The 12,508-nt window shown below is 42.3% G+C and overlaps 1 protein-coding gene across 1 annotated transcript; it reads left to right on the top strand.

The window, feature by feature from the left end:
- Positions 1–3,146: 3,146 nt before the first annotated feature.
- On the top strand, positions 3,147–12,293 carry BLID (BH3-like motif containing, cell death inducer). Its single transcript, XM_058690426.1, is given in 5 exon segments — positions 3,147–3,180; positions 11,678–11,719; positions 11,722–11,837; positions 11,839–11,904; positions 11,906–12,293. Coding segments are annotated over 5 exon segments (342 nt in total). The 3' UTR covers positions 11,990–12,293.
- The last annotated feature ends 215 nt before the right edge of the window (positions 12,294–12,508 follow it).

The following is a 12,508-nucleotide window of genomic DNA, read 5'->3' as shown; positions in this document are numbered from 1 at the left end:
ACTTGAACACCTTTAGTCATAGAAGTTAACTTCCGAATACACCTTGTTCCACCAGTGGGTCCAGTTCTTCCCTCTGTTGCTGCAGGGAATAATTCTATTCCCTTTTTTAAAAATGTTTATTCCTTTTTGAGAGAGAGAGAGAGAGAGAGAGACCGAGCACCAGCAGGGGAGGGGCCGAAAGAGAGGGAGACACAGAATCCGAAGCAGGCTGCAGGCTCCGAGCTGTCAGCCCAGAGCCCGACGTGGGGCTCGAACCCACGGACCGAGAGATCGTGACCTGAGCCGAAGTCGGACGCTTAACCGACTGAGCCACCCAGGCGCCCCCTATCCCCTGTTTTTTTAAGGATAGTCCTAAAAGAAAAGACAGTATATCTTTTCTTAATGTCCTCTTTTCAAGAGAAACATGGATAAGTCTACACACTCTATGCGATTTCTAGATCCTTCACAACTCAGTGTGTTGGCTGGGTTCGTATTTAAACCAAACCTTAAAAACAATCCATTCTCTTGTACCCTGTTCCTCACGTTCTCACCCTTATGCTGGTCTCCTCCCCTGCAAATATTTTAAAAGAATTGCTATGTGAGGTCTCCCCCACCCAGTTCAGTTGGAGTTTTGAATCTAGCATTCAAAACTTATTTATTTCTGTCATATTCGGTGCTCTTCATTTTGACCTCTTGCCGGAGTTCTCTTTGAACTTTGGTCTTGTTGGCTGGCATAGCTTTTATTTCCCCTCACCTTTGATATCGGAAGATTTGATAAGAATATAATCTTTTTTTTCCTTCACGGATTTAACAAAATAAACAAGACAGGGTCAAGAACAGAGCTCATGGGCAAACCACGTATGTCTGGTCATTTCACCGTATAAAAAGCTCCCACCTTCACTGTCAGGAAGCTTCCAGGTCTCCCTCTGCAGGGAACACGTGATAAAGGTCATGCTTGTGGGCAGCGTGGAGCCTGACCCAACTAGAGCCCAAGGTAACGTGTTGGCCGGCAGTTTCAAAGCAGGTTACACTTCAAGGAAGATGGGTTACATTATGTCACGTCCTAAAAGCCAGGAAGAGTCATTATTGCTAATGACAGTGATTCTCTCGTGCTGTGCTGCTTGTGAGGTTTTCTTAGATGCATGGTCTTACAGATACGAGATGGCATAAGTTGCCAATGAAGACACAATGAATGACACAATGAAAAGCAGAACTTAAATGGAGCTCCAGGTGGACTGGAGGGGGAAGAAAGGGAGGCCAGTAGGGAAACGGCTGGAAGTTACCCAGGAGGTGAGGAGGTGAAGAACTTGGTCAAAGACGATAGTGCGAAGTGGGGAGGAAGGAACAAATAAAAGACCCGGGTTCACAGAAGGGGGACAGACTTTGTAACTTTCGTAAAAAGCGATTTGGGGGGGGGGGTGGTGGGAGGTGGGGCGGGGGCCAATCGAAGATAACTTTCACATTTTAAATCTGGGAGAATGATGGCTGGAACCAATAAGGAGAATCCTGTTTAGGGGAAAGTTGGTTTTCCTGTTTTTGTGTGATTCAGTGGTGATGAGAGGCAAGAGTATCTCAGACGGGAGCCTAAGACTATAGAGTCATCATCCACTAGCATGGAGAGAAGGGTTTCTGTGGAATGCTTCCTTTGTGGTATGGCAGAATCATAGGACCACAGTAGCTGTCAACTCCCCTTGGTTTTCTGGCTCATCGGTGGATGGTTGCGAAAGCACCAAATACCGTTTCTGATTAAAACAAGGATCCCTTAATTTTGCAGATCCTCTTAATATGTTGCAAATGGTAAATGTGGTTATGAACATCTTGGAAATGGAAGTGTGCGAAGATAGATTATGTCCACGTCATAGAATGAGTCCTGGGAGTAGAATCTTGGAAATCCTATTCTTTAACCATCAGCAAATATTCTAACAAAGCAATCCACATACTTCCAAATCGAACATTCTACTTTCTTCTTTCAATGAATGTTCAATTTGTCATCTCTCTACACCCACTGAAGTACGAGTGCCAAGAGAGAATGAAATCATATTAACTCGAAGCCCCATTAATCAGCCTTTAGAGAAGACCCTGTTATTAAATTCTTGCTCATCATCTTCACCAGACATTCATTAAGCACCTGACTGTGCTTATGCACGGGGCCAAAGTCACATAGGCTTGCCCTCCCTGGAGACCCTACATGCAAGAGCAAGAGAGAAAAAAAAGGTAAGATGGCCCCATAAAAGGGCTAAATGAGCCCCTTGTCAATTATATCAGCAATTCCTCAGCTACCTGATTTTATCAAGGAACAAGGTCTGCCGCGGAAGTAAATTTTTATAAGAATAAAAGCTGACCTACCTGGGCATCACAACACTCTTGCCTGCTTAGCCTTTTAAAGCAGTTTTCTGCCCCTAACCCACTTGGTGGCTAAGGGTCACCCCTTAGCAGAATGGGCCATTGTTGAATTCCACACTCTCAAGTCTTTCTTCGCTTTTTGCTTTTTAGTCGTCTTAGTTTTGACGGTTGGCAGTTGCCCCTCCTGCTCTCTTGTGCTTGCCTTTCAACTGCTTCCCCATGCCACCTGCAGCTCGTTTCTCTGAAACATAGTCGGGCCTGGCGAAACAGTTAACCAAAATGGCGGTACACTATAAGTGAAATGAGTCACCACATGGTTACGAGGGGGGGGGGGGGGCTCTAAAATCAAGGCGTAGTGTATCGTGGAGACATTCAGCTTGCCACACTGAGCGTCCAAAAGTGGGTGATTGGCTCACTGCTGTCTCCCAGGGTGGGCGCCAGGAGGTCGAGGTTGACAACATACTGACTGACTCAGAACAGGTGGGCGGGGTGCGTTGCTCTAGGTACAGTATAGATTAGGTCACGAGTTAGTATGTGTTTTAGGGATGGAAAGCAAAGTCTCGTGTCTGCAAAGTGGAGAAAGGATAAACTTTTCTGTAATCAAGCAGCAGCAAGAAAAATTTAGCTTACCGTGGGATTATAAAAATAAAAATAAGTATTACGCTGCCATATTGGGTGTCTTCTTCCAAGTATCCACATATGCACACACCATTTTGTCAATTTCACTGGTGGCCATTTTATTAAACCAGAGTAAAGTGGTGTTCGTTCACTAATGGGAATGCCGTTGTTTTCAAAGCTTCTGAAGAGTATTGTCCCCGGTAACCATGGAACAGCGCTCTGAGAGCCAAGCACTGAAGAGTACGCTAGACACACAGCCCTAGGGCAGAGACAGAAAAGGGAAACAGTCACTTTGAAGATCACAACTATATTTTATTATTGAAAGGTTACGAAACAGCACGATTAGCTCAGAGCTTCAGGTTTTGTGTTAAGCTTTTGAGGATTATTTGTGAGTCTTCCTAAGAACCTAGGTGGGGGGCACCTGGGGGGGCTCAGTTGGTTAAGCGTCTGACTCCAGCTCAAGTCATGATCTCAGTCTGTGAGTCTGAGCCCTGCATCAGGCTTCGTGCCCGTAGCCTGGAGCCTGCTTCGGATTCTGTCTCTGTTGCTTTCTGCCCCTCCCCCACTCGTGCTCGCTTTCTCTCTCTTTCTCAAAAATAAGTAAACATTAAGAAAAAAATTTAAGTACCAAGGTGGGCTTTGCATATGTCAGGTGATATGTAGCATTCTTTTCTTTCTTTACTATTTTTAGCTTTTTCTAAAAATGAACATGTGGCCATACTCTTCTCTCTCATACTATTTTAGAGGAAAAGTATTTTAAGTTTCAAATTTATGATAATTTCTAGATTGGCTATTTAAAAAAACTTTTTTTAATGGTTATTTATTTTTTAGAGAGAGACAGACAGAATGCGAGTGGGTTAGGGGCAGAGAGAGAGGGAGACACAGGATCAGAAGCAGGCTCCGGGCTCCGAGCTCGGAGCACAGAGCCCGACGCGGGGCTTGAACCCTCGATCCGTGAGATCATGACCTGAGCCGAAGTCGGACATTCAACTGAATGAGCCCCCGAGGCACCCCAAGATTGGCTATTTTTTTAAGTTTATTTATTTTTGAGAGATAGAGAGAACACACAAGGCAGGGAGGAGCAAAGAGAGGAGGAGAGAGAGAATCTCAAGCAGGTTCTGCACCGCCAGTGCAGAGCCTGAAGCGGGGCTCAAACCCACACACTGTGAGATCATGACATGAGCCAAAACCGAGAGTCAGACCCTTAACTGAGCCAACCGGGCACCCCTAGATTGGCCCTTTTAAACTGATGCAGAAATAGTTTGATTACAACCGTCATTTAGATTGCCTTTAGTAATATCAATATTAAGATAATCTGGGGGTGCCTGGGTGGCTCAGTCAGTTAAGCATCCAACTCTTGATTTTGGGTCAGGTCATGATATGACAGTTCCTGAGATTGAGCCCCACGTCTCTCTAACCCTCCCCCGTTCATCCTCTGTCTCTCTCTGTCTCAAAAATAAATAAACGTTAAAAAAAAATTTTTTTTTAATAAAAAAAGAGAATCTGTTATGCGTGCAACTTAGAATAGTGTTCGTATCTCCATTAGGGACCTTTCCACTTGTCTTTAGTAGATCTGTGCAGAGAACCTGAAAACATAGCATTCCCATTTTATACATGGTTGAACTGGAACCCAGAGAGGACTAAAGACCCAGGCTCACCCTGGGATATGGATAACATGAGACCAGTGCTGTCTGGAAGGAACCGGAGAAGAAGTTCAAAGAAGCAGGAAGGGTTTTCTGACAGCAGACTAGGGTTCAAGTACAGAGGAGTAATTCACAAAAGACGAACAAGTGGGAGCAAACAGAGTCTCAGGTTCTAAAGGTCAGGTGATAAACGAGGAGAAGTTAAGCAAAAATGAACATCAGTCTGAGGAATGGAAGGTGTCCTCTCTGTCCAGTTTTATGTTGTTTGCTGGCACAGGTGGTTCTGGGGCCTCAGAACTTAGTCATGGCCAGATAGAAGTCCGAGGAGAAATCCTGCCCCTCAATGAGACAACAGAGAAACGCACATTGCCTCCTAGTTGGTTCTATGTAAGTGGCATCCTGAAACTGAACTTCTCTTTCTGAGTCCATTGCACAATTCTGCCCATAAACTTATGAGATGGGTGGCAATATTTGAAAAGCCTTTCTGTCATCTTAGCAAAATGGTTTCAGGCAAGAGGGGGGAATTCAGTTTTAAAGAGGATCCCACTAACACCGTGAGAAGACAAGACTTTCTAGAGATCCTTTTAGAACAGCTCCCCTATTCTTGATATAACATCGATGCAGATGGTCCAGTATCCAGATCTAACTTTGCATTAGAACAGGAGGCCATCAGACTTTATCTAGAAAGGGCCGGAGAGTAAATATTTTGGGCTTTGTCGGCCATAGGGTCTGTGTTGCAACTACTCAATTCCGCCATGGTGGAATCCCGCCATTTTTCATTGTAGTGAAAAACAGCCATATCAAGAGTAACCAACGGGAGCAAAAAGATTCTAGTGCAACAAGAAGCAGGATGGATTTGGCTCAAAGCCCCTAGTTTGCTCACCCCTAAACTAAAAGAACAAAATTTGTGGGGCACCTGGGTGGCTCAGTTGGCTTAGTGTCCAACTTTGGCTCAAGTCATGATCTTGAGGTTCATGAGTTCGAGCCCCGTGTGGGGCTCTGTGCTGACAGCTGGGAGCCTGGAGCCTGCTTCTCATTCTGCGTCCCCCTGTCTCTCTGCCCCTCGCCCACTCGCACTCTGGCTTGCTCTCAAAAATAAATAAACATTTAAAGAAAATTTTTTTAAAGAATGAAATTTGCTTACCAACCAAAACGTATTAAAAAGCAACCCACATCTCCTTGTATGTCACGAAGAGTGTACAACAGAACATGGAGAAATAAAGCTCATCGGAGGTGTTCAATCTCAGAATTTCTCAATGAGTATAACTTCTCTCATCTGTAATTTGCCATTTCTATCAAACGGTCCTATGAATCAACCAGCCTTTGACAGTGTGATTATATTATCCATTTTATTTTGGGGACAAGGGATGCCTGTATGCTCCTTACTAAAAGAGTCTGGTTACTTCTTAAAGACAATCTCCTAGCAATTTGCCTCTTCTAAGCAACTGGGTTAAGGAGCCTCCTTCTGCCTTGATTTTCTTTAATCATATGCCCTCAGTGTATCTATTATTCTAGTTTCGCCTTGAAACCTTCACACTGGGACCACATTTACCCATGACTTGTTTATCTTTTGTGTGTTTGGTTTTTGTTTAGACAATAGTTTGCTCTCCATTGACTGCAGTACTCAAAGCAGTGGCATAGAAAATCTAGAAACAATGCATAATCCCCAGTCACTTCTATTGTGGAATGCTTTATGTGATTTTTTTTTTTTTTTAAGGAACACATTTACTTTGGTAATTGTGTCCTGCCCGATCTAATATTAAAATCAACTCTAGGGGCGCCTGGGTGGCTCAGTCGGTTAAGCATCCGACTTAAGCTCAGGTCATGATCTCATGGTTTGTGAGTTCAAGCCCTGCATGGGGTGATCTTGAACCCTGCTCCATCCAGGTGAGCCCTGCTTCTCTCTCCCTCTCTCTTTCCCCCTTTCTCTCTGCGCCTCGTGGGATTCTGTCTCTCTTCTCTCTCTCTGCCCCTCGCTCGCTTGCACCCTCTCTCTCCCATAAATCAATAGATAGATAGAGAGGTAGAGAGAGAGAGAAAATCAACTCTAATTTCTCGAGTACTTCATTGACCAAAGTGACGTAACAGTACGTCTCTGACTGGGAAAATCGTTTGACATGGAAAACACGTATGCAGATAATAAGAGATTTGAGTATGTGAACAAGCAAATAACAGTCGGGATGCCAATCAACAAATATGTTTGGAAGCCCCACTGTTTCAAGCATATGTAGCATGTACTGGAATATTCCTGGGGACTCTCGTAGGTATTATTTTAATCTTTACAACAACTGTATTGTGGGGATATTGTTACGTTCATTACGCAGGTTTGGCTTTGAGAGGTGAAATGACTTCCGCGGGTCTCAGCAGGATAAAGGCCTGGGATTTCTACCTAGTCTTCTGGTAGTCGGCCTGTAGCACTCTCAAAACAGCTGCCTGTGGGCATATACTGAATAATTCCATGCAACTCAGATGCATCGTTACCCTCCTTATTTCTGGACACCGAGAGGACCGTAGATAAAATACAAGACAGGGTTGCTGCCTGGAGGGAATGTGTAAACTATTTTCCGAGATAAGGCATAGATGTCTTCTATGTGCCTTGTTCCTATGCTTCTCTCTGCATGCCCTGTCTTCCCCCCTGTCCAGCTGCTATCTTTCTACTGCGTATGTGTAGCAAATTTATTGAGATATAATTTACACGCAGCAAATTGTATCCATTTAAAATATACAGTCAATGAGTTTTGACAGATTCACATCCACAACACAGCCATGACAATCAAAATCCAGAACATCTTCATCACTTCCAAAAGTTTCTGTGTGTCCCTTTGTGGTCTTTCTCTCACCCTGGCCCTAGGCAAACTCTGATCTGCTTTTTGTCTCCATAGATTAGTTGGCAGTTTCTACAATTTTACAGAAATGGAATCAATATAGTATATACTCTTTTGTTTCTGGTTTCTTCCATTCAGTATAAAGATTTTGAGACACACCCGTACTGTTACATGTGTAAGTCATTTGTTCCTTCTTATCAGTGAATTAATTAATTTCCACACAGAGCCCGATGCAGGGCTGGAACTCACGAACCACAGAGCCCGATGCAGGGCTTGAACTCACCAACCGTGAGATCGTGACCTGAGCCAAAGTCAGATGCCACCCAGGTGCCCCCCTTCTGGACTCTTGAAGGGAGAGTCTGTCCTATGCCTAGCTTCTGGAGTCTCCTAGGTGTTCCTCAGCCAACCTTTCTGCCTATGTCTTCACATGGCCTTCTCCTTCTAGGTCTCAGTGCTGTCTCCTTTTCCGTCTCTTATAAGGACTCTGTCGTTGGACTTAGGGGACAGCCTGTTGCAGGATGACCTCATCTCAAGATCTTTACCTTAATTACATCTTTAAAGGCCCCTTTTCCAAACTAGGTCACATTCTGAGGTTCCAGATAGTCATATCTTTTGGAAGTCACAATTGAACTCACTCTACGCATATTTTAGAAAATTTCCTCCTAAATATTGTGTTTTATGATGCTGTTATAAATGGTTTAAAATTCTTCATTTCTGATGATTTGCTGCTAGTACCTAAAAATATAATTGACTTGGATATGTTAATCTTGTATTTGCTAGATAATAATTTGCCAAATGCAATTATTCTGGCCATTGTTATAGAGATTATTTTAGGATTTTCTACTTAAACAACCACACCAATTACAAAAAGTTACATCAGTTACAAAAAAAAAAAAAAAGCCATGTTGCTTTTCCTAGTTATGCCTTTTCTTTTTCTTGCTTTATTACAATTACTAAGATAGATGTCCAGTGAAATGGTGACTAGAAGTAATTAGAGCAGGCCTTTTCCCAATATTATGGGGAAATGATTTTATAATTAAGCATTAGGGATTTTGTTTATAATAAGTTTTTGTAGGATGTGTGTTATCAGATTGAAAAAATTCCTTTTTTGTTCCTAATATGAGAGGTTTTTTAATAAAAAAAAGAGTAAGAATTTTTTTTCAAATGATTTTTCTGCATCTATGGAAATAATGGTGCTTTTTCCCATATATCCTACTAATATGATGAATTACTTTGATTATTAGATATAAATCAATCTTATGTTTCTGGAATAAATCCTAATGGGAGACAATGCTCTTTAATATGTTGCAAGATTTGATTTATTACAATTTTGTTAAGGATTTTTGCGTTTATGTTTATCAGGTATATTGGTCTGTGATTGCCTTATAATTTATTTGCCCAATTTTGATTTAAAAAAAATCAGTGAGGGAAGTACTCCCTGTTCTTCTATTTTCTGGAAGAGTTTTGTAAGATTAGCATTATTTCTGACTTGGATATTTGATAGGAATCACCAGTCATACCATTTGGACCCGGAATTTTCTCTGTGGGAAAGTTCAGATAATGAATTTAATTGCTCTTGGAGATACGAGGCCATTGAGATTTTCTGTTTCATCGGTGTCCATTTTAGTAAGTTGTATTTTTTAAGGCATTTGTCCATTTTATCGAAGTTCTGACCTCGTTATTTTTAATAGGTCTACCCTAGATATCTTCTCCTCTTGAAACTTTCCCTGACCCTTCCAACAGAAGAGATTTCACATTCTTCGTGCCATTACTTTACCTAGTAGCCCTTGTACTCCCCACTTTCCTATGCAGTTGTGTGCCCATATGTCTCTTCTTATGCTAAGTGAAGGGCCTTAAAGTTTCACGATTGCATCCTCTTTATCTCTGAGTCTCTGCCACCTTGTGTGGTGCTTGGCACATAATAGATACCATCTACCGCCAATGTTTCGTCAACCCGTTCCACTTCTCATGGTCTGATTTGTAGCTACGCATGCATGTTTCTGACTTCCTCAGTAGATTAGGAGCATCTTTTGCAAAAATGGCAAGTACCAGTCCATGTTCATATTCCTTCCATGTGTTAGAATAATTTAACCTCTAAAATAACACTAATCTTACAAAACCCTTCCAAAAAATAGAAGAACACGGGACACTGCCTCACTCACTTAAAAAAAAATGTTTATTTATTTTTGAAGGAGAGAGAGAGACAGAGCATGAACAGAGGAGGGGCAGAGAGAGAGGGAGACACAGAATCGGAAGCAGGCTCCAGGCTCTGAGCCGTCAACACAGAGCCCGACGAAGGCCTTGAACTCATGAACCCCAAGATCACGACCTGAGCCGAAGTTGGACGCTTAACTGACTGAGCCACCCCAGGGTTTCTTCCCTCACTCATTTTTAATCAAAATTGGACTATTCAATCAATCAAACTTTATAGAAAGTCAGTGTTCTATAAATGCACAAAATAGGTTAAATGGAAATCAGGAAAGCATGCATCAAAAAAGGGAGAGAAATAAGGAAACTAACATTGTTGAGTGCTTACTATAAGCCGGACATTGTGATAAACAATTTCTGTTCCTTATCTCATTTAACCTCAAAATAAATAGGCATAGAAAATACAATCATCCCCAATTTTACACGTCGGGAATCTGAGTTTCCAAAAAGTTAAGTACTTTGCCCAAGTCCACAGAGTTATTACTAAGTGGCAGATCTGGGCTTCAGATCCAAGCCTGAATGATTCCATTATCCATCTTAGTGGTTTCAATTATACTTTTGCCCATTTGATTTTCTACAAGGCACTTGATGGATTTTTTCCCAGCTTACCTTTAAATTTTGCCAGAGTAGAATATTATGTGCCCCCCACTTCCAACTGAGTGTTGCAATTACTGTAAGTTTAGAAAAACACCCAAGCATTCCCTGAATACTTGTCCATATGTATATATTCTAAATTTGTTTCGCGTTTATTTATTTTGAGGGAGAGAGAGACAGCGTGCAAGCTGAGGAGGGGCAGAGAGAGAGAAGGAAACACAGAATCCGAAGCAGGCTCCAGGCTCTGAGCTGTCAGCACAGAGCCCGACGTGGGGCTCGAACTCACCAACCGTGAGATCATGACCTGAGCCGAAGTCAGACGCTCAGGAGCCACCCAGGCGCCCCTCTTGTTCAATACCTCTTGATAGTAGATATAGGAAACACCAGATCCAATCGCATAGCCTCTCAGCTATTGCTAACTAAGATGGTTCTACCTTAAGTCTCTTGTCTCTCAACACAATAGTACTCTACAAATCACCTAACCAGGGTTCTCATGATAATCAGGCTTTTCCCAATGAGAAATAAAGACTAATGCACCATTTTCCCAATACATTTTAGCCAAAGAACTAGGAAGGGGAGGCAAGTTTTTCATCGATTCCAGCCTATCAGTCGAAGCAAGATGTTCTGAGGTCTTCCCGGTGTGGAAAACAACAACAGCATAATGGCATTTGTTTATTTATTATTTGTGTACAATACCATGGTCAGGAACTTGCCGTTTCACCAGGGAAGTATTGCAATACATCTTTGAGGAGATGACTTACTTCACACTGATCATTCCCTGTAGTCTGCCATGGGGAGGTTGATACTTTCATGCATTATAAGCACCAGACAAGGTAGCTGGATAAATTTTCTCTCTTGAAATTCTAGTCTCGGTTGGAATGACTCCCTCAGGCACCCACAGCTCTAGGTTCTTGCTGACTAAGAAATGAAGCAAATACTCCCAGGGGTGTTCACATTTGGGAAAAAAAAAATCTAAAAAAAAGTATCCCTGCTGTTTAGATGTCAGAGATCAACATGGGGAGATTTCTTACCTTTAGGTAGAAGATAGAGCTTCTTTGCAGTCTGAGCATCAAACTTGAGAGGACATCATCAAGACTTCGTATTAATTAGTAATGTTTATTCACACAAACCTAGATCAAATGATATTCTAGGTGGAGGCAGGTGAGAAGAGGTTAGAATGAATACGTGAACCCTTGGAAGCTATTATCGGCTGAGGATTTTTGATGAGTTGACACTTGAAATCAAGGAAAATACCAAGGATAGTAGGAGTTGAGAAGAAGAGAAGGGCAGGATGTAATCTTTCTTCTTCCACTTAACACTGTGCATAAGGAGAGCGCAGTCTATATGAGCTACCCTGTAGAAACTTGCTGAATGAATGAATGAATGAATGAGTGTTTGATTCTGAACTTTCTTACACTGTAACTTAAAATTATGGTGGATGTGCTGTGCTCCATTTGGGTGTTGCAGGAAGCCAGGAGGGACCTTTCTATTCGATCTTGGAAACTGAGAGTGACTTTGTACTGCCTGGTTAGAACAAGCTTCTGGCCATTATTCCATTTATCCAGAGGCAGAGGGGACCCTCTTGCCTGTCACTAGAACACAGTTGCCAGTTTCAACAAAGAGCCTATATTGTATTGCCTAAGGAAACAGTGTTTCCTCTTACAAGGTACAATCTTGGCTCCTCTGCCACGAGGGGGGGGTGTTCTTGAAACTGTGCTCCAGAGACCTTCCTATTTAACCAGGATGCAAATTGCATTGCTACATAATTCCCCCTGCTGAGGCCCTATGAAAGGAAGAAGTTGGGACAGATACAGCAAGATATTAGGGCAGATTTTCCCCCATTCTTCCTGCTCTACTACGCAGAAGTGAACCCGATTTCAACAAGATGACCCAATTCTTAGCATGCTTTTCTACCCACTTTTACCCACAACGCTTCCAAATCACTGTCTGATTCACATTGTGCAGAGAAACCAAATGGAAAAGAAAAGATAAACTGGCTACTAAAAAGTAAAATGGCATTTAATTAAAACTAAGCTTCCAAGTTAATGAGGGGGGGGGGAGTGGGAAATGGTATTTTGTTAAGAACACAATCCGTTCATTTCACTAGGCATCTTTATTTGCTTAAAGTGGGGGGAGGAATCAGATCGCAATTATGTTGTAAATAAGTCCATCCGCTTCCTCCCCTTTGCAGGAAAAGCTGGGGGTGACAGCAAAGAGAGCCCAAAGAAATAGAAATTCTACTAGGTTTTCATGAACTCAGGCCTTAGAGCAAATAGAACTCAATCTGTGGAGTTGGTG

The sequence above is a fragment of the Neofelis nebulosa genome, chromosome 10 (genome assembly GCF_028018385.1).
Source record: "Neofelis nebulosa isolate mNeoNeb1 chromosome 10, mNeoNeb1.pri, whole genome shotgun sequence".
Taxonomy (NCBI): Eukaryota; Metazoa; Chordata; class Mammalia; order Carnivora; family Felidae; genus Neofelis; species Neofelis nebulosa.
The sequence above is the reverse complement of the archived record's forward strand: the minus strand, read 5'-3'. Positions and strand labels throughout refer to the sequence as shown.